The 26,262-nt window shown below is 44.0% G+C and overlaps 1 protein-coding gene across 1 annotated transcript in view; it reads left to right on the top strand.

Moving 5' to 3' along the window:
• The window catches only part of EPB41L4A (erythrocyte membrane protein band 4.1 like 4A), a 141,328-nt gene that overhangs the window by 41,839 nt on the left and 73,227 nt on the right, over window positions 1-26,262 (top strand). The window contains exon 3 of the mRNA XM_015418652.1: window positions 18,775-18,879. Within this exon, the coding sequence (XP_015274138.1) occupies window positions 18,775-18,879 (105 nt within the window). The remainder of the gene's footprint in view (window positions 1-18,774; window positions 18,880-26,262) is intronic.

Below are 26,262 nucleotides of genomic sequence, written 5' to 3'. Positions count from 1 at the left end.
CAGGTAACTTTACCTCTGCTCTCCCCAGTACACTTGAAATGATCTTCACATAATTTCTGTGTTCCTATACCATCTCCTAGACTGCATGTATAGTGGTTTATGTATTTATTACTAAATACTGATTTTGAGCAATTGCACCTATGCAGTCATGCACTTACCATTACGCTTTATGACCAGAAGAAGCCTTGAAATGACACTTTTAAGTAGCCAGTTTTTGGGATCCTAAGGCCAATAGCTTCTTTGAGGTCCCGTTCACACGAGGGGATTTGGGCCAGGAGCGGGACGGTTCGGGGGTGGAGCAAATGGCCGCGATCACACCACAACATCTGGGAAGCGTAGTGCTTCCGTCCCCGAACTGGCCCATCCACGCGATAATCCGCATCAAGTTGGAACCACCTACCGAGGTGGTTCATCTCAATGGTGCGCCGCAAACCGGGAGTCTGATCACCGGCGCATCCTTGCGCCGGCACGTCCCCGGCTCCTAGCCGAACTGCGCATGCTCCGACATGCGCAGTTCGGCTGGCTCGCCATCAGAGCTGTGTTTTCTCCCCGGCGTCTGATCGTGCCGGGGAGAAAAGGTGGTGTGGCCAGGGGATCCGTGGGATCCCGCCACGCCGTTTCAACTTTGGCGCGGCTTTTAAAAGCCACGCTTTTGGGCGGCTTTTCCCCTGCCGTGTGGCAGGGGCCTGACTTTAGCAAGTATAGGTACAAAGTTGCTAAGAAAAGAAAGTGAAAGAGGCTTTTACAGTGAATGAAGAGGAGCTTTGGTGCCTCGTTTTCCTTTTTCAAGGTGCTTCCTGAACATTAAAGGGGAATTAAGAAACAACACTAGGGGTGTGGTCACACGGCAGGCTTACCGTGATTTGTTCCTGCTGTAGATTTGATCGGGAATATTTGGGGGGGGGTTGGGATGACCACACATCCCTCCCTGGACCGCTAGCATTGTGCAATGAGGCTCCGTCACCATTCAGATAGCTGCACCGCCACTTGTTATTATTTTTTTTTAAATTGGCTTTGCACATGCGCATATGCACATGGCCGAATCACCACTTCCACTGGGAATTGCTGTACTCCCTTGTTCTTGCAGGTCCCCCCCCCCACAGCAAACAAAATTAACGGGCGACATACAACTGAGTGCTAGAGTCTATACGTGTGCTTGAACATTTATACATTGAAATTTATTCAGCACAGCATTGCTCATGCACACAACAACGGAAGCTTGTTAAAAAAAAACATTGCGAGAAGGACGTTCAGATGACCTAATTGCAATCATTGCGAGAAATAGCTGTCCAGAACATGGAAATTGCGGATTCAAAGCGCAAATATCTGGAAAGTACTTGATTTTCCAGGTGTAGGAAAACTCGCTAGGGAACTGGGAGGATGGCATGAGTGAGCCCACTTTGGTGCGGGTGATGGATGCGGCTGTCTGATCAGCAATTTTAAATGCGAGAGGGAACGGTGGTGAAACCTGATCAAAATGACCATGTGACCACGGCCTAAGAAACATCTGCTGCAGTAACCTAGAGCAGAATATGTACAGATAGCAGGTAATGTGGTACTCCAGGGACTGGGTTTAATGTGTGGAGAAAATAGGCTTCTTGGCACTCTTAAGTGTACCATCCACAGAGCCCATGCTGGTCTGGACTGCAGTCATTGGCTGTAACAAAAATTGCCAGTGAATTTATCTTTCAGAAATAAAGCTTGAGAATTACTTTACTTGAGGGGTTTTAAAATTGTGTTATAATAGGACTCTTGCCTTTTCAGGAGCCGAATCATTTGAGCATTTTCATCTTAAGTAAGAGTTTATCTGTAATAGCTGCAGTAAACTTGTTAGCAATTCCATGGTGAACAATGCAGCCAGGCAGGGGAAATCAAACCTCTTCATTCCCTTGGTGCCACTTGTTCCATTATTCCTGCTCCCAGTATAATCTAGCAATATGAGAATTCACATCTGTAGTTTACAGAATTCCTAAAACAGATGAATTGACTGGTGTGGCTCACTCATAAGTGAAACAGTAGGTTAAAAGATCAAGATAGGTAGCCGTGTTAGTCTGTTTGTAGCAGTAGAAAAGAGTAAGAGTCCAGTAGCATGTTAAAGACTAACAAAATTTGTGGTAGGGTATGAGCTTTCTTCTTCACTTCTTCAGATACAGGATATGAGTCCATCTGTCCTAATTATTGGAAAGTGGAGTGATTTCAGATGCCAAATGATATTAGCAGGCAAATGACAATAGCAGGTGTGATTGGATTAGGTGTGATATGAAGAGAGTGTAATGTATTGAAATGATTACATGAATCACCTCATAGGACTCCCATGTTAAGCTTCGAGCCAGACCAGGGCTCCTCTGAGCGAACTTCCTATTGGTCGCTTCGTAACAGCGACCAATCAGAACGATACCATTCCCTAGGAGGGAAAGACTCCCATTGGTCTTTATTCTAGCAATCTCATTGGTTGTTATTTGTAAATAGGCGTGGCTACATTAGCCCGGTTATGTTTAAAAGGAGCATAAGCTCCCACTGTTTTCTGTTCTGGTTTCTTACTGAGTTAGTGCTTGTTCGTTACTTCTTAATAAAGCTGAATCACTTGCTGAATCACTCGACGAGTCCTTTGTTAGCGCGATCTAACAGAGAGGTAGTAGGTGTGGAGAAACCAGCTACTCTGCCTTTAAAGCATTTGTTAAAGTCCACCAGGGAAGAAAACCTTTGGAAGCCAGAGTGGCCTGTAAAGGAAGGGGGTTTGCTGTGCTAGTTTGCACAACCAGACCTATGTGGTGGAGGCCTAGGGGTACCTGAACCAAAAGAATTCAGAGGCAATCCCCCGCCCCCGCCCCCCGCCCATCATTTTAGTACCAAATTGTGGTTTGGGACACAAAGTTGAGGTTCATGAAGGTGCTTGTGTCTCTTGTAGTGTTTTGTAAATTTGCATTTTCCAGTATCTTGATTCTATATAAAAACATTCCCAAGTGGTTTGCTTTATGCACAAAGTCAGTTGTTCAGTCAGTGGCATTTTGGGCGTACAGCATTTTCAAGGACAGTCTACTGCAAACATGCTTCTAATCACAGTCTGAATTAAAAGCAGACATGGAGGGCCTCCCAGTGTGTTTTCTTTCTCTTTCTATTATCAACTGGAACATTTGGCTCTTGGTTTTAATTAGCCTTTGCACCTACTCAAACAATTGAGTATTTCTACCACAATGGGCATGTTCTAGTTCTTTTTTTTTTGGGGGGGGGGACTCTTTCATTGTGCCCATTGAATAAAAATGTATTTAAACTACCAACAAAGTTTTATAGAACACAACAAACTCTAATCTTATTTAAGAGAGAGCAAGTTTGCCTGGAGCATTTTATTAATTAACCCCAGGAGTCTGTTGGTCAGAGTGTTGGAAGGTAATGCATTTTTCATTAATGCTGTGAATAAAGAACACTTGAATGTAGCCACAAGAGGTTAACCATTCAATAGTTCACGTGAACTGAGATCCTGGTTGATTAATTAAAAATACTCTTGCTTTCTGTTGACAACAAAGATTAAAATATGAGAAAGTGTAGTCTCAAAACAGAAATATTTAGAAAGCTTTCCTGATTTTATACATGGTAAAAATGAAGATCAGAATCCAAACTGTGCAACTAGTTCCAGGTGCCAAAGGAAGTACAGGACTTCTATTTCTCAGGTAATTGGTTCTGATCTTGTTCTCCATGGGCATTTTTGACCTGAAGGTAACCTGAAATGCAATGAGGTTTGTGTTTTAAGAAAAAAAGAAAAAAGGCAAAACTCTTCCTAGGTGTGTGCAAGTTTTGGAAGTGCCTAAAGTACCTTTTTGGATCTGTGAACACTTTCACGGTTTATCTAATGTTTTGTATGTGTGGAGGGAGTGGAATTGCTTGGAGTGGGGTTTGGGGGGAGTATTTTGGGCAGGGTGGTGGTGGAGGAGGAGGAACTGGTGCTTTGGTGTATCAGAAGAGCTGTTGTTACTCATTTGGGATTGGAATGAGAATTTGTCCACAACACAGAGATTTGGTGTTGATGATGTTTTCATTCAAACTGAGTTCCTGTCTACTTGACCACAGCCAGGTCCCTCAAGGTTCCTCTTTGGGCTTAGTGTATATGTTCCTTGTCATGGTGACCCTTTACCTGCCTTACTCTATGGTGCTCCCCTACACTGGTGTGCCTTCTTTCTGAGGGTACCGCATGGCCCACCTGCTGGTTTTTCCTGTCAGTAGGGCTCTTTCAGAGTCACCACCCTCACTCCTTCTTCCCTGTTCTGGAATCTCTGACCTTACTCAACAAATGCAGGCCATTAGCCCTCCCAGTGCACTGGGATCCTGCCCAGCCTCTCCTCAGGGTATGCTTGAACCTGGGGGTGTATGGTCCACCGCCCTATTGATGTCCTGGGTCTCCCACAGCCCTTGCTGCCCCAGCCTGGGACTCCTGTGCTTTGGCGCTGTGTTTTGCCTGGCTGCCTTGCCTCCTGGCCTGGCACTGCTCTCTGCTACCTCGCTCTTTTGCCACAGTGCTTCCTCCCCCCTTTCCACTGGCCAGTGGCAACCCTTTATTGGTGCAGGTTGCCAGAGTGGGCCCCACCCACCATCTATATTCACTTTCAGCTTGGCTGTCAGGAATGCCCTGATACTGCCTGAGCCTCACAGGGCCGTTTGGCTGGCTATGCACATATATGTTCTTCTAGTGTGCATAATAATTACTTATTATTGTATTGCATTGTGTGTAGAATAGCTCTGGCAGCCAGAAGTTCTTGCATTATGCACCACCAGGTTGTGAGCTAGACTTGTTTTTAAGGCAAGAGACATTTCAAAAGTGGTTTGCCATTGCCTGCCTTCTCTGTCATGACCCTGGTATTCCTTGGAGGTCACCCTTCCAAATACTAGCCAAGGCTGACCCTGCTTAGGTTCCAAGATCTGATGAGATTGGGCTGGCGTGGGCTATCCAGGTCAGGGCTTTCTAGTGTGCAAGCACTACATGACACAGTGTTGCATTAAAATAACTAACTCCTAAATTTGCTGACATCTTTTTCTGGCATGGATAATTTAAAGCCTCTGCTTGTGAACCTTTCTCTTCTCTCACTATTATGATGTGATATTATGGAAGATTCTGTATTCCCCAGAGTTCTTACTGTAATATGGTGTGAGGTTCTAGGGTATCCCAGAAAAAAGGGGAGAACTTAAAAGAGATATTAAGTGAAGCATTGGCACCTACAATCTATTTTGGCTAAATATGCTTGCTTTAGTTTGATTCTATATTAATCTTAAACAGTTATATTCCTCTTATATTTTTTTATAATTTACTTTAAGGTTGGGAAATACAATAAACTATTTATATACTTATGAAAGATGATCCTTGCTTTAGCTTTGTATTTTAGTTTTAGCCCCTTCTTCCCTTTCCTTGTAGTTTGTGTAGTGGAAAAGCAATTAAAAACTTTAAAAAAAGAAAATGCTGGTTGCCCACACAGAACCGAAGGAAATGCTTGTGTGCCAGATGAATTGGGACATGAAGATAGGCTTCTGCGAGATCTATCGAGGTCAGGAACTCGTTGGGTAACCGGGATTCCATGATGGATCTCATGGTTTCCATGCGAAAGTGACAGAGTTTGATTAATTTGTTCAAAAACTTGATATTCAGGATAGCTCTCCAGTCGCCATTATTCTTGGGAACCGTAAACAAGATAGAGTAAATACCCTGGCCCCTTTTGGGAATGGGTTCAATGGCCTGAATGTCCAATAGATGTCGTAAGGCTCTGTCGATAATTACTCTCTTGTTTATGGCCTTGCTGATTGGAGAGATGAGGAATCGCTCTGGAGGTTGACAACGAAACTCTATGGTGTACCCCTAAGAAACTATCTCCATGGCCCAGACATCTGCCAGGGACTGTTCCCATGCTGGATGAAAATGTAGACGACAAGCTCCCACAGAGGGTGGGATGTAGTCATGCCTGCTTGGATTTGGTGTCATGATCCCCTCTGTCGGTCTTGTTGAAGGAGGGTTTGTGGAATCTAAACCCATAGGGGCCCTTTTTGGATGAGGGTTTGGCAGACTCCCAGGAGTTCTTCTTGGGGTCCTGATGAAATCTTGCCAGAGAATGTTGAGTACAAAAGGAATGGTTTCCTCTCCATACGTTGTATGGATCTGGGCATGGCCTTTTTCTTGTCACGTATCTCCACAAGAATCCTATCCAAGAGACCTCGGTTGCCTTCAGGTAGAAGTTGAATCAGTTTGCGGATCCAAACTATGGCCGCTCTGGAAGCAATAGAGGCTGAGGAAGCTGCCCTCACCATCATGGCAATTGCTTCATGGATCCTTTTTAGTGTTTCTTCTGCCTTCTTATCTCTGGGGTCACGGATTGTACCTAAACCATCTTCAGACACATTAAAGCATTAAAATCTGTTTTAAGAACCTTACCAGAGCGCGGATAGGCATTGGGCGATTTTTAGAGACTTTAGCAAGTTTTGACAAAAGTAAACAATCCATAAAAATGGCGTGGAAAAAAGCGGAGAGAGACAAACAGCCAAAAGTGAAAGCTCTGGGGAGCATGCGCCCATGACGAGAAGAGACCACTAAGTTCTCTAAACTTTTGGCGGACTCTTTGCACCCTCTACTGGACCAGATGACTAACATCAATCAGCAGCTGTCAACTCTAAATCAGAACTTTGCAATTGTCAGGATCTGGGCTGTGCCACCAGAGGCCTACTAGGCCCAAAGAGCCTGGCTAGCAGTAGGTGAGGCTGGGCCTACAACTCCCAGAAGCCCCTGGGAGGTTTTGGAGCCAAAATGGATCAATAGGAAAAGAGGAGGGCTTGGAATAAAAGTTCTGGAGCAGCAGGAACAGCTGTTCTTTTTTCCAGAGGGCAGAGCCAGAAGAAAGGCTGCTGCAGGGGAAAAATCCTCATCCTGAGGGAGGGGTGAGTAGTGTAAGGCCACTTGAGATAGTGAGCTAGGGAAAGTATATTTAGACGCGTTAGGGCATTTGATTTCTTTTCTTTTCATCCACTTACTGTTATTATTTTGCAGCTTGTTGTTTGACCTCCTATAAAATAAACCTTTTTCTTGTTTCACTCTGCCTGGTCCTCATGCCTATTATTTGGCCAAAAGGGAGGTCTGAAGGTCTTGGGAGGGTACTCTGGGCTTTCTCAAGGGAACCTAAATCCAGAGTGGTGGCAGCGTCAGGTGACACCCCACCTGAGTCGTGACAGCAACTCAGCAGCTCCAACTGTCTGAAACTACAAAAAAGATGGAGCAAGCACCTGAGAAAGTAAAGGAAATAGATGCCAACTCTTAAAAAGTCAAGAAAAAGGTGCAAATGCTGGAAAGGAAGCAAGCTTCGGATGAATTTCAACTTTTACAACTGCAAATGGAGAAAGCTAACCTGGTCCTCCGGTTCCAAGGGGTCCCTGAAGTAAAAGACGAGAATATAAAGCAACTTTTAAGTGATGCGTTAGCTCCAGTTACAGATTTAAAAGCAGAATACCTTATAAGTGAAATGGATGTGGTCTATAGGGCCTATTCCATCTATATCAAGAAAAATAATCTGCCTGGCGAGATAGTAGTTAGATTCTCAAAGAGACACATGAGGGATTCTATCCTGAAAGCAACTACAGGAACACCCTTGAAAATTGGAGGCAACACCATCAGGATTTTAAAAGAATAAGGAAGAAGAGGAAAAAGTACAAAGACTTAATCCTTTTTTAGAAACAAACAGCATTTCCTACAGATGGTTAACCCCTGAAGACGTCATTTTCAAACTGCAGGACAAAAAAGAAAAAAAATGACTCTGTTTCCAAAGCACATGAGTTCCTGAGATTGCAACTGGGAGAACCAGCTGAGGACGCTAAAGAAGAAGATGACAGCAAATCTAGCGGTGAACTGGACTCTGTGTCTTCCGGCGAGGTTTCTGTTTCAGAAAAGGGGGAGGCTGCCCCTAAACAAGAATACCAATTGATTATTAGAAAAGATTAACCAAAGTGAAGACTGAAGGACTCTGAATGGTGCCTTACAGCATGTGATATAAATGATGCACTTTGGGTTTTCTTTAAACAGTTAAAAATGGTTAAACAGATAAATAATTTAGCTTAATCGACTATGTTCAATGTAATGTAAGCATTTTAGACTAACACTTATATAAGCTGATGTAATGATGTCCTATACTTGGGGTTTTAGTTAGTAGTGGTTTTCTTTCCTTTCTCCATAGGTGTAGATGTTCCCTCCCTATTTTTTTCGTTGTAGTTTGTAGTTTATAGAAAATGCAATAAAAATCCCCTCCGGGGGGCAAAAAAAAAAAAGACACAAAGAGATTATTTCCTATCACCTTTAAAAAGGCAGGACATGAAGCAGTGGAGCTTATGCAAAGGGCCTGTACTACTGGCACATTTGATTAGTCACAGTGTCTGGACAGATTTCCCACCCGCCCTCCATCTTCCGCTCCGCCCTGAATAGGACCAGGTACTTTCTTGAAGGCAGTGATGGCACTTCTAGCAGAATAAGAATTAGTCCTGCTATGTAACAGGTTCAGTGAAAGGAGATTATATTTGAGAAATTTGACTTAAATGTTTATACTTAGCATGGTAATCAGATTCTAAGCATGAATATATATTAGACTGAGTATGTATTTGTGCTATGACTTCCTTCGGTAAGGTATGAACAAGCTAATCTGTATTTATTCATACTCATGTTTAAACGTAACTTCAGCTAATGAAGGTCTTGGTTTTTATCTGGGTAAATATTTGCAATATTAGCCATTGTTAAATTAGGACTCCTTGCTTGAATGTACATTTAGCAAATCAGTTATCTATCTATAAGGTCAGCCGTTTTTATTAGCATAAATATACAGTGCATTAAGTTCCATGATTAGTCAAGATTGTAGATGCTTTGCACATCTGTAATATTTAGTCAGTCATCTTAAAATTCAAGTGCAAACATTTGACAAATGCATCCTGACAAAACTTTTCCTTCTGTCTAGGGCCCATTATGCACACACATTTTACGGCAGATTTTCAGAGCAGCAAGCTTTTAATCTTGATTAAGGATTCTGTGCCTGCCTTATACACCAATCTTTTTCTTCCAGTGTTTTTATTCTGCAGCTACAATTAAAAAAAACTGCACTTTTCTAAATTGGGGTGGAATGTCACTTGTGATGTGTGTGGGGTGGTGTCCAAAGTTTTTTTTTTTTAAAAAAAAATATGCAATTGCCCTGTCGCAGCTGCACAGTAGTGTCCAGCAAGCACCTTCCATTTAAATTCTCGTGGTTCAGGTTTTGTGCATGCATTTTAGCATTAGTTCACTGAATGAAGGGGAACAGAAAGGAGCACAGGCAAAGGGGGAAAACCTACTGTTGAAACTGACCAGACTTTTTCTGAAAATGACAAGCACCTGGAAGCCCCATTTTCCATATTGCTGAGCACTGGGAGATTCTCTGCTGTGTTATTGGCACTGTGAAAAATGGGAAAGGATCACATATCTCATAATATGGGGAAACATGTCGAGTCTACAGTATAACCCACTGACACTGGCATTGTAAGCTGTGATTGTTGGCAACGTGTGTGTGTGTTCATGCACCTGTGCAAAGTTGGCTGCAACTCCAACACACTTTGCACAGGGCTGGAATTTGTATGGAGGAGGAGTCCTCTGGCAGAAGTTCTGGAGAGCTTTTCCTTTCTTGTTCATGCAGATGTAGAACCCTGTCTCAGCTCCCTTGATTCTCACACGGCTCCCAAATGTGTCAGTCTCCACAATGAGCTTGGTGTGAGCTTCTCTGTCCTAACATCTCTCCTTATATATAATTGAGTAGTGGGTGCCAAAGTTCTAAAATGCACTCTTTTAGTGTATGGATACTTGAACTGTCAGTCAGAAGACGCTGGCTGGGTTGACTGGCTGCTTTTTGCAGTCCCGCCCAGTGTTTCAAGGTCTTTTGCATATGGAAGCTGATTGGACTTCACTCCATTCCACACCTCATATCCCCCCCCCCCGCAAGGCAGTTGGAATGTCTGGTGGTGTGTAGGTCCCAGGATCATGTTTTAAAAGCTGCCTGGGGAGATGGGGACCTCAGACAGGTTACAGTGCCATAGACTCCACCCTCCAAACCAGTCAGTCCCACATAGGGAACCATTGTTGCCAATCTCCAGGTGAGGGCTGGAGAGCACTCAGAATTACAACTGCTCTGCAGAAGGGAGGGCAGAAGTCAGCTGAAGTCAAAGGGGCAGATAATGGTAGGTTGATGGTTAGCTGGGAAGGAGATGGGGTTGCCAACTCCATGCTGACAAATTCCTGGGGATTTGAGGGGTGGAGCCTGGAGAGGGTGGGGTTTGCAGAGGGGTGGGACCTCAGACAGGTACACTGCCATAGACTCCACCCTCCAAACCAGTCAGTCCCACATAGGGAACCATTGTTGCCAATCTCCAGGTGAGGGCTGGAGAGCACTCAGAATTACAACTGCTCTGCAGAAGGGAGGGCAGAAGTCAGCTGAAGTCAAAGGGGCAGATAATGGTAGGTTGATGGTTAGCTGGGAAGGAGATGGGGTTGCCAACTCCATGCTGACAAATTCCTGGGGATTTGAGGGGTGGAGCCTGGAGAGGGTGGGGTTTGCAGAGGGGTGGGACCTCAGACAGGTACACTGCCATAGACTCCACCCTCCAAACCAGTCAGTCCCACATAGGGAACCATTGTTGCCAATCTCCAGGTGAGGGCTGGAGAGCACTCAGAATTACAACTGCTCTGCAGAAGGGAGGGCAGAAGTCAGCTGAAGTCAAAGGGGCAGATAATGGTAGGTTGATGGTTAGCTGGGAAGGAGATGGGGTTGCCAACTCCATGCTGACAAATTCCTGGGGATTTGAGGGGTGGAGCCTGGAGAGGGTGGGGTTTGCAGAGGGGTGGGACCTCAGACAGGTACACTGCCATAGACTCCACCCTCCAAACCAGTCAGTCCCACATAGGGAACCATTGTTGCCAATCTCCAGGTGAGGGCTACAGATCACTCACAATTACAACTGCTCTTCAGGTAGCAGAGATCAGTTCCTCTGGAGAAAACAGTGGACTCTGTCATTATACCCTGCTGAGGTCACCACAGCAAATTGACACTGTTTGCCCAAAGCCAGAGCACTCCCCCAGAGCCTCTTTCTAGATCCCGTTGTATTGCTTTCACAACGGGCTTTACTGCTAGTAAGAACATAAGAGAAGCCAATGTTGGATCAGGCCAATGGCCCATCTAGTTCAACACTCTGTCACACAGTGGCCAAAAATACCAGGTGCCATCAGGAGGTCCATCAGTGGGGCCAGGACACTAGAAGCCGTCCCACTGTTGCCCCCCCCCCAAGCACCAAGAATACAGTGCATCACTTGCCCCAGACTGAGAGTTCCTATCTATACCTTGTGGCTAATAGCCACTGATGGACCTCTGCTCCATATGTTTATCCAATTCCCTCTGCTGTGGCATTGATTTCCTTGTTCTCCAGGATTTCCCGCTGGTCTTACTGTACAGCTGATAGGTCCGGACGAATCTCCAGCTTAGCTGATCAGTCACCAGGCTCTGCTCCCTCACATGCTGTGTAATATTAGGTGGGGACTGAAGAGTTACCTGTGCCTGCAAGCAGAAAGCAAAAAAATGCAGTAGCAAATAGCTGAAGATGGAAGAGAAGGGATTCATCCTAAGCAGTTTTAGGCATCGTTGGTGTGTAATTGTTTACCGGGGCAGAAGAAGGACTTGGCTGGTGTATTCGGCTTGCATGTGGAGGGCTGGATTTCCCCCTTCCTTCCCTTTTTTTTTTGCAGAATCCCTGAACAGGGAGGAGGCTGCTGCTGGTACCCTGTTTCCCTGCTGCCTCTTTGTTACTCTGCAGAGTGGGGCTCATCTTGCAGCTCCTCAAAGTGGCCCCTCAGCTTAAGGGCACTCTGCTGCCTGCCAGCCCATACCCTGGAGAGCCCTGCAGCGAGTCTAAGGAGGCAATGACTCACCAAGGGAAGGAGAATGAGCAAGGCTGTCCACACTGGGGGAAGAATGCATAGAAGCGGGAGCGGCTGTCAGGAAGGCTCCAGGAGAAACTGTGGGAGGAAGAAGCTGACCCGACCTGCCTGGACAAGGCTAACAGCTAGTGCTGGGGAGCAGAGCGGGCTACTGGGGAGCAAAGAGAGACCTATGTCCGAGGTGCTCCCTGGTGGACTGTCAACTGGAGCCCAGGCTCCCAGGCTGCAGAGCTTTGCCCAGCTGCAGGAGGGAAGGGAAGCAGTGGCCGGTGGAGTAGGGTGGGAGGCCCTGATCCCTCCTCTTGTGTGCTTCTTGCCAGTGTGCCAGCCAATTCTCATCTATCTGGGGATCCCCCCCCCCCAGTCTGGAGAGCTTTTTTAGTCTTGTGCCACTAAATTGAAAATAAAATTTGGGGGGGGGGAGGATTTTCACCAATGTCCTAGTGTAGCTGCATAGTAACACTAATTTCCTGCCCTTCCTTGACAATGTGGCTCAGCTGCCAGTTTAATGTTAGGCTTCCAGAGACTGCCAAAATGGTCCCCCCCCAGCTTTGTTCACTCAAGCATTAAAGGGAAAAATATTTTCAAAGCTTTATGCTTCCCATCCCACTGTCTCTCTCTCTTTACATCTCATGTCAATTTCATTCGAAGCTGACAATCCCTCCCTTTATTTTGTTTGCATACCACACTGAAATCCTCCCCCCCTCACTTGGGGCACTTTCTTTTGCCTCCTCTCCATTCCCCCTTTCAAGTCAATACTAGCTTGGAACTAAACCTCGCATAGCTCTTTTAAACTCCCCCCGCATTTTATTTTTTTAATTCAGTGATCTGAGACTAGTAATAGTCACATGTCGCTTGTCAAAAAATCAAAAATTTAAAAACAAGGGTAAAATTGGGCTTGTACACCAATGAAGAGGGGGATGATGTTGGAAGGTGCCGATTGGCCGATTGGCACCTCAGTGTGGGTGGTGGAGTGGCCTTCAAGGGGTCTTCAAGTGGCGGGAAAAGGGTGTGGGGGGATCTGAGGGAATCTGTACGCTTTTGAATTACCTTCGCCTTGGAAGCGAAGCAAAGGAAAAACCAGCACAAAAGCACGCTTAGAAAACCTGGGGAAACAGCGACCAGAAAGCAAACTGAGAGCTGAAGGGAGGCAAATCAATGCAGGACGAGAAAGAAAACCTCAATGGACGTGCATGGTGAGAACAAAGCAAAACACCTGTGCATAATAGCCCTAGATCTCGAAAATGAAACTCACGGGGGAAGGTTCTATTGTTTGTATAACACTGTTGTTGTATGTGGCAATTTACATGTAGCTGGAACAGATAATCTAAATTTCATTAGAGGTCAGGACAGCCCCGTAGCTAGGGAATTTTGGGGAGGGGGCCTGGGGGGGGGCGCCAGCTAATTAAATCAAAGCACAATGCAGGTGGCAAGTTGGGGCACTTAGGGGTCAGCCCGGGAAGGAGGGGGCCTAGAAGAAACACTAGGGGGCCAGGCCCCGTGGGCCCCATGTTAGCTACGGGCGAGGGTCAGGATGGGAAAGAGCTGGGAGGACAGAGAGTTAAGGAGGAGGAGATAAATGTAGTAATACATATTTAGGTTTCAAACTGGGAAGGGGGACAAAGGGGGTGAGCTGTATACTTCTAGGTGCATCCCACAAAAATGCTTTCCTGTGTTGATGCAGCACTCTTCTTCTCCTTGCCTGTGCTGGCAAGGATGTGTGCTGGTTGTTGTGTATTGGGTTTAATGTTATGCTGGTTTATGATGTTGAATTTGCCTCTGGTATCCTAGTTCTCCCTTTTATATTGGCTGCCTAATAAAGACCCACCTAAGGTAACCAATTGCAGAACGCTGCTTAGGTCCAATCAGACCTGCTGTACATAGTTACATTGTGTATCGTTCACTGTTGAAATCGTATAAGTTTGAGTGCCGCTCTTAGCAGAGCTGTCGAGTCCAGTCCGAAGCTGAGCAATGGTTTTAATAAACCTTCTTTCATTTGACCATCGTCTCGTGCCTCTTCAATACACAAAACTGGTGATGGCTAGATTTGCCTGGGAATGTGGCAGTGCAAGTGATAGATTATTATCTGACTTCCAGGTAGCATTTTAAAGACAAATTCGTGTAATTCCTCTTCACCCCATGTTTAACTGAAACTGAACAATGATCCCCCCCCTCTTTTTAGGAATCAGAATCTGTTTTGAAACAATTCCATTTAGTGAAAAGAGAAATTCAGACAGAGGAGGGACAAGCAAGAAGGCACCTTCCTCTATCCCTTGCTAGAGCTACCACCCTATCGCATGTAAAAACAAAAAAAGACCTGCAAATAGTGAAGTTCCAAAAGGGTGCATAGAGGTGTAACAGAAAGCTACAAAGTGAAGTGAAATAAATTTTTCATCTAAAAGAGAATAAGGGAATAAGAGGCATTAATGGCTATATCTAAGAAAGTGAATTTTGAAAAAAGAAATTGCACTCCCCGTAACAATTCTACTCCCAGGTATGCTAGGGATTTTTTGGTGCTCAGCTGCCTATGCTGGTGCAGAAGAGGCTCTCATCCGCCCTGCAGAGAGGACCTTTGTGGATTGTTGTTATAGTGAGAAATTTCCCCTCAGCTGTTTCCCATTGATAACTGGTTTGAGAATGCAGGTTGCTGAGGGAGCACAATTGTTATTGGTAGAAATTTGATTGTCCAGTGGCGTTGCCTTTTTGCATTCTATCTCTTTACCAGTTATGAGATAGTCAGTACAGACAGCGTTTCTGTGGCACTTTGAAGAAGAAGAATATTCTGTTATAAATTTTCTTGGAATAGAGCCCATTTCATCAGATGCAAATGACATCTAATCCATGAAAATTTATTATAAAATACAAAATCTGCTCACCTTTGGAGGTAGTACAGCACTCCTTTTGTATTTGCTAGACTTCTAGAACTGCTTAGAGGACAGAAATTCAGTAGCAAATGCTGCATTTATTGAGTTCTGACTGCCTTTAAAGGCACTGAGCTGCTGTTGGAAGAAGCTGTAGTACCTCTGCAGATTCATGGGATTTGTGATTTAAGGAGCATATACTGTGGAATGCTTTGGTTTGGCCTGGAGTTATCAGGTTTACTTTAGCTTTTAAAAATATTTTAAATATGTTACGATTGCCTAATAGTGTGTTTTCATTTCTATCAAAAGAAAATCCATCTTTTCTGAAGGTCCTAGGTGTCATTTTTATGAAGCTGATGGAAACCTGCCTTTCTGGTTTATAGTGTTGTTGCTGATCTATAAAGCATGACTTTATGACTCATTTTGAACAATTCTTTGTTCTCTCTTGAAAGCATTACTGATGGTATTTCAAATAAACTTGTTCCTTCTCTAAGAATGCAAGCCTCCAGCAAGTTTGATCTTAGTATGAAGCAGGCTGTGTAGCTCTAGAAATATCCCAAGTATTGATTGCTCTCTTTCTGACTCACTTTGATGGCATTTTGTACTTGGGCGGTTTATAATATTTTTGTTGCAGAAAGTAATTTTCCAGCGAATTATGAAGTGACTCTTCTGGCTGGTAGTTTCCCTCTAAAAAAAGCTGGTGTGTATAGAGGCATATATTATGCATGTGAAGGTTTACTGTGACTACCAGAGGTGCTCTGTCTCATAGAGTCATGTGCATTAATAATGCAAAATATGATAGTTTATCAGAAGGTGAAAAAACAGTTTGTTGAGGCTTGTACTTTAGTAGGCAACAACCTACTACATCAAATGCATTTGATAGAGCTGGTATAGAAATTATGTCAGTGTTGTAAAATATGCTGGGATGGGGCCTGTGAGAAATTTAAAGTATTATATTGTGACTCCTCATTTAGTCAACTGTATTGGGTTACATTTTGATTTGCCCCTGAAAATTACCATTATTTTCTTTAAAAGTCAATGTGATTTTAACACTCAGTGCTCAGTGATGAATTCAAAGAGATGAGGCATGAGAATGCTTACTTATCAGAACTATTTGCAGAGTTCCATGAAACGAATTTGCAGTTGCAAGAAAACGAGGTCAGTCTTATTAAGGCCAAATCTGTCATCTCTAAATTTATTTCAGTGTTAACTCTATTCAAACACAACATAGGCAGTTGCAAGCTATACCAATTTCCGAGTCTGTTTGAGCTGAAAGAGAAAAATGGGATACAAGATGATGATCTGTTTTTGTGAACATTTGGGTATACTGTATGTCTGAGCGATCTGAGGATCTTCTTTTGATGGAAGTTCTAGGTTGAACAATAAATCCATTTTCAGATACTGAGGAAGTTGGGGTAGTGGAAGAAAAACTAACGGAACTACAAAATGACATTGAGCTGAAGCCATAGTTTAAGAAATTGTACCATGAGTTTGGAAGGAAATTTTTGATCTCTGTCCTGCAAGATGGACAATGGTTAAGAAGTTCCTTGTGGCATTACCAACATGATATTTGGTGGAATGTAGTTTTAGTGTGGTCATCCAATTTCTCTCCAAGCAAAGAAATCAACTCCAGATTACTAAATGTGGTGATTATGACTTCTGCTAAGTGACTTAAACTAGACAATGGGTAACTGGTATCACTTTATCAAACCCATCCATTGCATCAAGAATTTACTGTACAGTGAAGTAGTTAGTATCTAAGATTCTTGCTGAACAACTGAAAAGCTGGTATCACTTGATCATGTTAATTAATTTTGTTGAATAAATTAAACTAAAAAGTTTTAATTGGATATTTGAGTAAACGTGCAATTAATTGTTATTGTTCTGAATTTTATTGTTATTATCTTCCTTAGTGGGTTGTGCAAAGAGCTAATCTGAATAATGTTTTTTAAAGGGTAGGATAGAGGGCACTTTGGATGAGTTTATGGAACCAAGGTGGCAGTGGCCTGAAAAAGTCTGGGAACCACTACTCTACTAGGATTATGACTTTTTTGGGAGAAAGAGAAGAAGAGCAGTGGGTTGGCTGGTCTGCGAGGGAAGGATGGGGAAAGCAGAATGGGATTGTACTAGAAGACTACAGAAATAGGTTTAGAAAGATAGTTGAAAGAGAAAAGGGTAAGCAGTATGGGGGGCGTTATGGGCAATATGGAAATAAATAACAGTAGTGTTAGGGACCCATTGGGAGGAATAAAAGGCAACAATTGGGGCTCTAGCTTTTGGTATGTAATCCTTGGCTGCGGTCACACGGAGCATTAGGCATGCTAGAGAGATGGAAGATAGGCGGATTTTCCGGGCGCGATCTCACCGCCACATCTGGGAAGCGTAGAGCTCCCGTGGCTCACCCGAGGCTTCACTCCGAAGATGCGCGGTAAAAAACTAGTACCTTGGAGGTACTAGTTTCCGGAAACCGCAGGGCAAGGGCGGGCGCGTGATCGCGTTTCCGGTGGAATCCCATGGCATCCGGTGTTCGCCCATGTCCCCTCGCAAAAAGGGTTTTTTTCCCCAAGTGTCCTCAGGATGCGCACAAGCACCCAACGGGACATGCGCACACATCGGTGTACAGAAAAAAACCCACTCGTTTGCCGCGGCGTGCCGCTTCTTTGCCGCGCTGCAGGATTGTGGTGTGATTGGCACCTCCCCCCTACCACGGGACCTCCACGGGATGTCTGCTCGCACAACCACACGTTATTTTGCCCCGGGGCAAACAGCCACGCTCCCCCCCACACACATTTTCCTGCCCGTGTGACCGCAGCCATTATTATGCTTAGATCCTTGATCGTTTCAATACCTTTGGGTTACCTTTCTTTTGTGTGTGTGTGTTTTGTCAGTATAGTGTAGTGGTTTAAGCATCAGGCTAGGATCTGGGAGAGTAAAGTTCAGATCCCCACTTTGCCATGGAAGCTGGCTGGATGACCCTGGGCCAGTCATTCTCTCTCAGTCTAACAAACTTCACAGTGTTGTTGTGAGGTTAGAATGAAAGAAAGGAGAATGATGTAAGTCACTTTGAGTCTTCATTGGGGAGTAAGGTCAGTATAAATAAAGTAGATAAATAAAATAAATTGAGAACCATCCCCTTTTGCCCATTTTTGATGCAATTGTTTCCTGATTTTTGTTTTACAGCATTTTGATACCATTTGCAATATTTTAATGCCACTTTCACATTTTTTTTGCGCTTTTGACCCATGTACCATTCAAATCGCTTAAATTTAACAGGAAAATCTGACATGAGACAATGTAACAAAGTCGTTTGGGTTTGATTAACCCAAGTGTGGAGGCGAGAATAAATGGGAATTGTTGAAGTAAAATGGTAAAGCAGCAAAATTCGGTGCTATCTATACTATTATGTTGATTCCAAAATATAAAAATAAAAAGGAGTTAGAAAAAACACTAAGGACACATTGACACCCTTTTTACAAACTTTAGCATCAGGAGTATTGGCCGACAGTTCACGTCATAGTGTGTGACTTTACACTGGCATAGCAGCTGATTTGACCCATCTTAAGTATTTATTTTTTAGTACAGCAGAACATGGAGTTGGGCCAATCCCCCCCCCCAGGCCTGAGAGAGAATGCTTTAAAGAGATTTATGCAAATAGAGGGCAAGATATCAGAACTGACAGAGCAGATCACAGAATGGCATTTTGACAGCATAAATATGCAGAGCTCATGGGATCAGCAATTAGTAACATGTAAACATATTTATTTGATGACTTCAGAGCATATGAGAATAATTTCTTGTCATCGAGATTTTAGTTGCAGACCAGTGTGTCTGTTTCTAACTAATAAAGCAACCTCCTGTGCTACACAAAGCCAGCTGAATGCATGACTGCTATTGTGGAGCTTACAAAGAACTAAAACACTTGTATGAAAAGGCTCTGTACATTCTTTCCCACAGAAGTCAACGAAAGGGTCGGTTGTCCTAGGCTACGTATTCCGGCATTTAAACCTTGTGGAGATAGATTACTTTGGACTCCGTTACTGTGACAGAAGTCACCAGACGGTGAGTAAAACCACAATGGATTAGATTTTCCTTTGGTAAATGTTACCCTGTTGGCGACCCTTTTTCAAGTCATGTCGTAAGCTGTCATTGTTTGTTAGCAACCTTTCATGCTTATGTGCAAAAAAAGGAAAAAGGGAAAAATATTGGACAAATTTGTCAGTTTACAGGTATGTGTGAAACTATCGCCCACGGTATATCAATTACTGCAGAAAATGGAATGATAAAAGTAGAAGACAATTCAATGAGAACATAATACATACAATAAACAGTTGAGTAGACTACAGCCCTATTATAAAAGTGCCCTTCTGAACCCAAGCCAGTGTGACATGGGAGTCAGAGCGCTGAACTGGGACCTGGGAGAGCCAGGTTCAAATACCCACTTGCCCAAGAAATGCCCTGGGCCACGCACTGGGCCAGTCACTCTTTCTCAGCACTCGTAAAGGTGCTGTGAGGACAAAGTGGGTGAGGGAAGGAAGAGAACTAGGGTTGCCAAATTCAAAATACTTACCAGTGGGGGAGCGTCCAGTCGCTCCGGGAGCCGGTCGGGGATGCGCGCGCACGCGCCGCCAGAGCATCACCGGAAGTGACATCGCACGCTGGGGCGGGGCCACACCATTTGAGGGGAAAACAAAGAGTTTCCCCTCAAATGGCCCCGCCCCCAGCGTGCGACGTCACTTCCGGTGATGCGGACGCCGGGGCAGGGTTCCCCCCGGGCCCCGATTCCCCGGCGTCGGGGAACGGGGCCTCCGGGGCGGGAGATTTCCGCCCTACCGGGGGAGTTGGCAGCCCTAAAGAGAACCCTATATGCCACCCTGAGTTTCTTGGAGGAAGGACGGGATAAAAATGTACTAAATAAATATATTTGTCATTTCTGAATACATCAGACTTGCATTATCCCCTGTGATGACTTTGATGCCAAACCTCTGGAATGATTAATACATGAGGCCCTGTTGGAGGCATAATTGTGTTTTCCAGGTGAAATTTATTCCTGGGTTGGTGTCAAAGGTTCATGGACTGAACTGAACTGAGAAGTCATATGTGTAGATGTATATATGTGTAAAATACTACTGAAACAGTAGGTAGAAGGTTACAAGACACTGTTTCTCCTGTGAATCCCTGAGGCCTGATTCACTGACTCAAGATGAAGTGTTGACAACATGTACTTTGGTGATGAAAGTGAGACATGGAGATTATGCTGCTTACCTGTAGTCTCTCTGTCTCTCTCATGCTCACTCTTGTCTGTCTGTTAAGTTACTAAAATGGAAATTCAGCCTAGACCTTACAAGTTCCAATATATCGTCTCAATATACCCTTGTTAATTAATGCTTTATTATTTGAAGAAGTGATCGTTCTGAAAATGAAGCGATTCTCAACATTGCTAAGTGCAAGCAACACTTCTGCACAATCAACATATAGTGCCCTTTCCTTTTTAGAGCATCTTGGTCTGATTCTCACTTCCAACAAAGTTGGAGCAGGTTTAGAAACTGTTCAGAAGACATGAGAACTCATACATTGACCCCCAATCCAGTCAAATTGTTTTGGGTACACTCCCTGATGTTACAAAGCCCCACCTAGGAGTCAGGACCAGCCATAAATAGCCCCAGGCAGATCACTGGCAATCATTCATCAGGGAATGGGGTGAGGGAGTAATTGAATCCATCACTGTCTGTTGTGTACTGAACTGAGCCTAATCTCATCAGCCCCAGCTTGGGGACACAGAACAATGGACTGCTAGGATCCTGGGATAGACCTATCACCCAGGAGTGCCTCTGTAAATAGCCTATTGTTGGGAGTGGGTGTGTGATGGGTGTGCTGTTTTTCGGGCTTATAAGAAGGGCTCCGGCCCTGCTAGAGTTGTCTTGAGTTGAGCTAATCACTAAATAAAATATGATCTGATCACTTCACAGGTCTCAAACCCAGTATATTTCACTGTCACTAGTAGATCAACTTAAGTTAGCTCTGAGGTTCTTGTGGGCAGTCTGTGTATTGGTGATATTTCAGGACTGTGGTATCTAGTGCCTTAGGTTGCTGGAAGGTATGGCTTCCTGTGACAGTAGGAGTTTGGTGCAACGCCAGCACCAGATTTTTGTGAAGAGTATCTGTAGTCTGACATAAGAGAATCATAGTGGACACTGTATGCATTGTTCGTACTTTTTATACATCCAATAAGTAAAAACGCTTCCATTTGTTGGTCAATGAAAGTCTTGCCATCTCTAGCAGAAACCAAATAAGGCTATTTTTCTGGCTAATTCAGACTTTTTAAGTGGCTTTCATCCACTGTGTGGTGCTCCTAGCCAGGGAGGTTGGCATTTGAGCATCTCACAATATCACACCATACTTCTGGTACAATGATAAAGAGAATGGTTAAATTGACCCTGTGTTTCAGGAGTGTTAAGTCACTTTAACTAAAACTTGTTAAAATATTTATTGACTGTGTTTATATGGTGCTCTTAAATTCAAGTGTTCTTATAGTATTTTATGTAAAAAGTTACATCAAAACCTTTTTAAAAAATCCAAATATAGAAAAGCAAATAAAAACACTCTTCATGAATGAAGCTTGATTCAAGCATGATGAAAGGGTATCTTCCTGTCTCTCCTCCCTCGGCTAATCTCAGCAATGGCATTTGGAAACTGGAAGGATTATTATGTATCATTATACCAATTAAGTATTATACGTTATAATGTGTTACATAGTCTAATAAATGGACAGAAGCGTTTATAAAGGAGTTAGCTGTTCCATTCTCCATTCGTTATGTCAGGGTTTCAACAGAGTGCCTGAGCAAGCGCTATTAAAGGGAGTACAGAATGCCCAGCAGCAGTGCTTGGTGGACGTAATTGAATGCCTTTAATGGCACACATGAACTGGGGCTGGCATATTACACATGCATAAGTGAGTTGAAGCTGGGAGGGTTTATGTGTTTGAACTAGTTGTGTGTGTCTGTTTGGTATATATATGCTTGAAACCATAAAGCGATGCAATGAATCTGCAAAGAGCAGTCAAGAATCCAGTCTTCTGTATTCTTCCATAGTAGATAAGCAGACGGGAGCAGCTAAACAAGCAGTGACTCTCCCAAAGTGATCACGGAGAGGAAAAGGAGGATTATATCAGGTTCTGAGTGTTGTGGTATGATAGGTATTTTGATGATTGGCGTAACAGTGAATGGAAAGTTTTGAACCTAGTTAATGATTTCTTACATACGAGTCCAGAGTGTTTTGCCCTGAATTTGACCCAGTTCATCATCTCAAGTGTGGTTCTTTTAACAAAGTAGAGGGGTTTGTCTTTAAGAATATTAATGATAAAAGTGTATAAGTGGAATGTACAGTTTTTTTCTGTGTAGCTTTACCACAGAACAGTTTAAAGTGCATAGATTTTGGCTACATTTAAAGAAAATACACCATACTTTTTGTTAAGTATGCAACTCAACAACGAAGTAAGTAACAAGTGAATCAGCTTTATTGAGAACGAGAACTTCCAAAGATCACACAGCATCAGACGACACACGACAAAACACAGTGGAGCATAGCTCCTTTTAAACTCTCCCGGGCTGGTGTAGCCACGCCCTCACATAGTTAACATCCAATCATGTTACATAGATAACAACCAATCATTTGTCTTCCCTCCAGCACAGACTCTTACATTTCATTGGTTACATAACATGCTTCAGCCAATGGTGTTGTTCCAGATTACAATCCGGCTGAGGTTTCAAGTTTAACATTACATGTTAATGGTAAAGACACAACAATTCCCCACTCCTCCACTTGTAGCTGCTGGGGGACCTCGGGCAAGCCAACATTCGCTCAGAGCTGTTATCTCAAGAGCAGTTCTCACAGGGTGTCTGTTGTGGGGGGAAGAAGGGAAGGAAATTGTAAGCTGCCCTGAGACTCCAAATGAAGGGTGGAGTATAAATCCAACCTTCTCCTCCTCCTCTTCTTTATCTTCTTCTTCAAAGCAAGAAATTGCAAGTAGATAAATAGGTACCACTTCAGTGGGAAGGTAACAGCATTCCGTGCACCTTGGTGTTTAGTCATGCCGGCCACATGACCACGGAAATGTCTTCAGACAGCGCTGGCTCTTCGGCTTTGAAACAGAGATGAGCACCGCAACCCTAGAGTCGGATTCGACAGGCTTTCGAGCAAGGGAACCTTTACCTTTACCTTTACTCACACTTTAGATGTGACTGGGTTTAACATGGTATTTCATAGTCTGGGCCTCAGTGAGATGGTGGTTGAGCTGTCCACACTGAGAATGTGGACATCTCTTGTAGGGCCTGTTTTGTTAAGATCTTGAGCGCAGATACAAAGTTGGGACTACTAGCTTTCTTAAGAATCTGCCAGGATAACAGCGTGACCAAGAAAGACTGGCTGGCTTTATGGGAACATTGCACCTTCAACAGGGTAAGATTTAACTAATTGCCTGTCTAGTTTTCTGGCTGCTTCCTTCTGGAAGATAAGTCTGACAGATTTGGTTAGGTAGACCTACATATGTTTCTGTCCATGCTTCTGCCAGTTTTCTGGGGCATTTTTGGTTTCATACTTGATGTGACATTCCAATATTATTAGTGCAGAGTATTTTGTTTATTTGTATATCTATGAAAACATTTATACCCCTCCTTTCCTTGTGCTTTCTTTCCCTGATAATATGCTGTCTTTTACTCTCTCTCCTGCTGCAGGCAGAAATCCGCTTTAGGACTATGACCCTGAAGCACCAAACTTGTATTTACTTATAAATCTTGGGTGGCAAGACTTTTTGAATCTGAAATAATGGCAAATCCTGTATTTTCTTAAGTACAGGTATTGTGATCATGAGGGTTATTTCATGTTGTGACTGAGCCCTGTTGAATTGCACTTTAGAACACTGATATTAAAAAGGCCTGAAATAAACTGCCCCAGCATATACAGGAGAGAAATCCAACATCTGCAGATTGTGCAGTCAGCTTTCACTATAGTATTGGCTTTATTCTGTCTCTGACTTCTCTTTCCTAGTGTACTTTTAATATTTACTTCTCTTGGGCTTCCTCTGTGGTGTTTGGCTTTGCCTCCCATGGTGGCTATTTTGTGATTATGCTCAATACCCTGTGTCAAAATTCCAAAGGTTCCCACAGACTCAAAAAAGTTGAGGACTCCTGGGCTAGAGTATCAGACTAGGATCTTGGCTATGGAAGCATGCTGGGTGACCTTGAGACACTTACACACTCGCAGCCTAATCTAACAAACAGGGTTGTTGCAAGGATAAAATGGAGGAGAGGAGATCAATTTAACCCACTTTGTGGTCCCCATTAGGCAGAAATAAAATAAATATATGCTTGGGAACCTGCATCTTGATACATTGTTGTGGGGTGTAGGTAGTTGGTGTAAATCTATTTTAAATGGCCGCCAGGTGGAGAGATCTGCCTGGAGATGATATCCCCTTCTTCAGGAACATCTTTTAGACAGTGGCTAGGATTTGTTTTTTTTTCTTACATTTTGTGGATTTATTAACAGTGTTGCTCTATTTGCCAAATAACTATTAAAATGAGCAATAATAATTCTTTGTAATTATTGTCAAAATAATCCAAACTGTCATGCACAAGTTGACAGAACCTTTGGGCTTTTGCAAAAAAAGAAAGAAAGAAAGAAAGAAAGAAATAATAATGAGGATACAGGGTTAAGTCCGTATTTTTGTCTTTGTAGACTTTGCAGGTGTCATTTCCATACAAAGCATGTTTACTTTTTGATTCTTTGTTATCTTAAGAACAAGAAAGAAATAGGTTATTGTGTATGTTTCCTATTCAGAAACACAGCGTTTGCCTCTTCTTCAAACTATTCTGCTTTTATGCTTGATTTCCATTGCCATGCCAGTCGGAAATGGTGACTCATCATCTCTCACAGAAAAAAAACCTAGAAAAACAAAAACAAAATTAACAACAGAACAGCAGAATAGAGTATTAAGTGGACAAACATAAGACTTGTAGCACCGTGACCAGTAATGCCCCAGCTGTTGAATGTCTGGGGCAGTATAGCCCATAGCAGCTGTCGTGGAGGCTGCCCCAATCCGAAAGGAGTGGGTTCCAAACCGAAACTGACCCAGCCCCAGTGTGTCCAATGCCCTCCTGGTAGCTGCCCAAAATTGGAACTTTGTCAGTGGGCTAGTATCACTGTGCCAGAACAGCATGCTCCCATCCAAGCCCCTTACCACCAAGTATTCCTGGAGCACTGCTACCTGGCAAAGATTGACTGATGAACATGATCCTACCTTAATCTTCACCCCTTTTTGACATTCGACCACCTGACCCTGATGTGGACACTGCTCTCCACAAAGTGAACATCCTGCAGCTGTAGCACCCTACCTGACCTGTCACTATGTGAACCCACTACTAACTTGCTCACTTGCAGTGCCCACCAAAGGACCACCAGTGCTGCAGCATGAAAAAGACCTCATAGCCACTATTACAAACTGCCCCCAGGCCCCCCAATGGGGTCTCTCCTATCTGCCTATGATCCCACCTCATGCGACCTGCCCTCCAGAATCTTCCAAATGCAGAAGTCCCCTGTGGCTTTGCTAAAACTAAGGCTGCTAATTTACCCCTGATGGGCTGAACTGCAATCCCCTTACCCCTAAGGTCAATGCAGTACTGCATCAAATGCATTACCACTATCAGCCAAACCTGCTGAGGCCCTACCTGCTACCTAAAGCAGAGGTGTTGAACTCGTTGGTCATGAGACCCGGAGCAGACATAAATGTCATTTTGTTGGGTCGATCCATGTGTGCCATAAATGTAACATGAGGTACCGGAGATATCTCTCTATATAATAATTCTGTTTTGGTGTGAATGCTCCACATGCTCCCACAGCCTTTGGTCCACTCGGCTGCCACTCTCATGGACTCCAATCCCCTGGCTGCATTGCCTCACTGTGTTGGCTCGGCCCTGCCCACAGAGCCAGCAGCCAGTGTCTCGCCCTCAGTCTGGAGGGAGCCGGCAAAGGGGATGAACGCTCCGCCAAGGGAGCAGCAACCACTCCACATGGGAGAAGGAGGCAGACCTAGCGAGTGACAGCAAGCAGGGGAAGCACTCACCTTCGCTGCCCCTTGCAACCCCTCTCCCTTGGTCACAAGGCTGGCGCTTTGTCAGGGCAATAGCTCAGCAGGATGTACCACAGAGATGTCTGCCCAGCGCCTTTCAAAGGCTCCCCCGCCTTCCTTCAGCAGCAGCAGCAGGGAAGGTCTGGCCTAGAAGAAACGAGCTGCGGCTCCTGGAAAGCCGGACTCTCTCCTGAGGAAGGCACTTCTCTTGGCTCCTGTGTGGAACTAACTGTGACTAACTGTCCCCTCAGTGGCTGTTGGTAGGCAACCAACTTCTGTCAGTAAAAAAAGAAAGGACTTTCAGCATAACCCCTTCCCCACCC

Source organism: Gekko japonicus, unplaced genomic scaffold (genome assembly GCF_001447785.1).
Source record: "Gekko japonicus isolate JY-2015 unplaced genomic scaffold, Gekko_japonicus_V1.1 scaffold541, whole genome shotgun sequence".
Taxonomy (NCBI): Eukaryota; Metazoa; Chordata; class Lepidosauria; order Squamata; family Gekkonidae; genus Gekko; species Gekko japonicus.
Note: the sequence above shows the minus strand (reverse complement) of the source record. Positions and strands in the feature narration are given on the sequence as shown.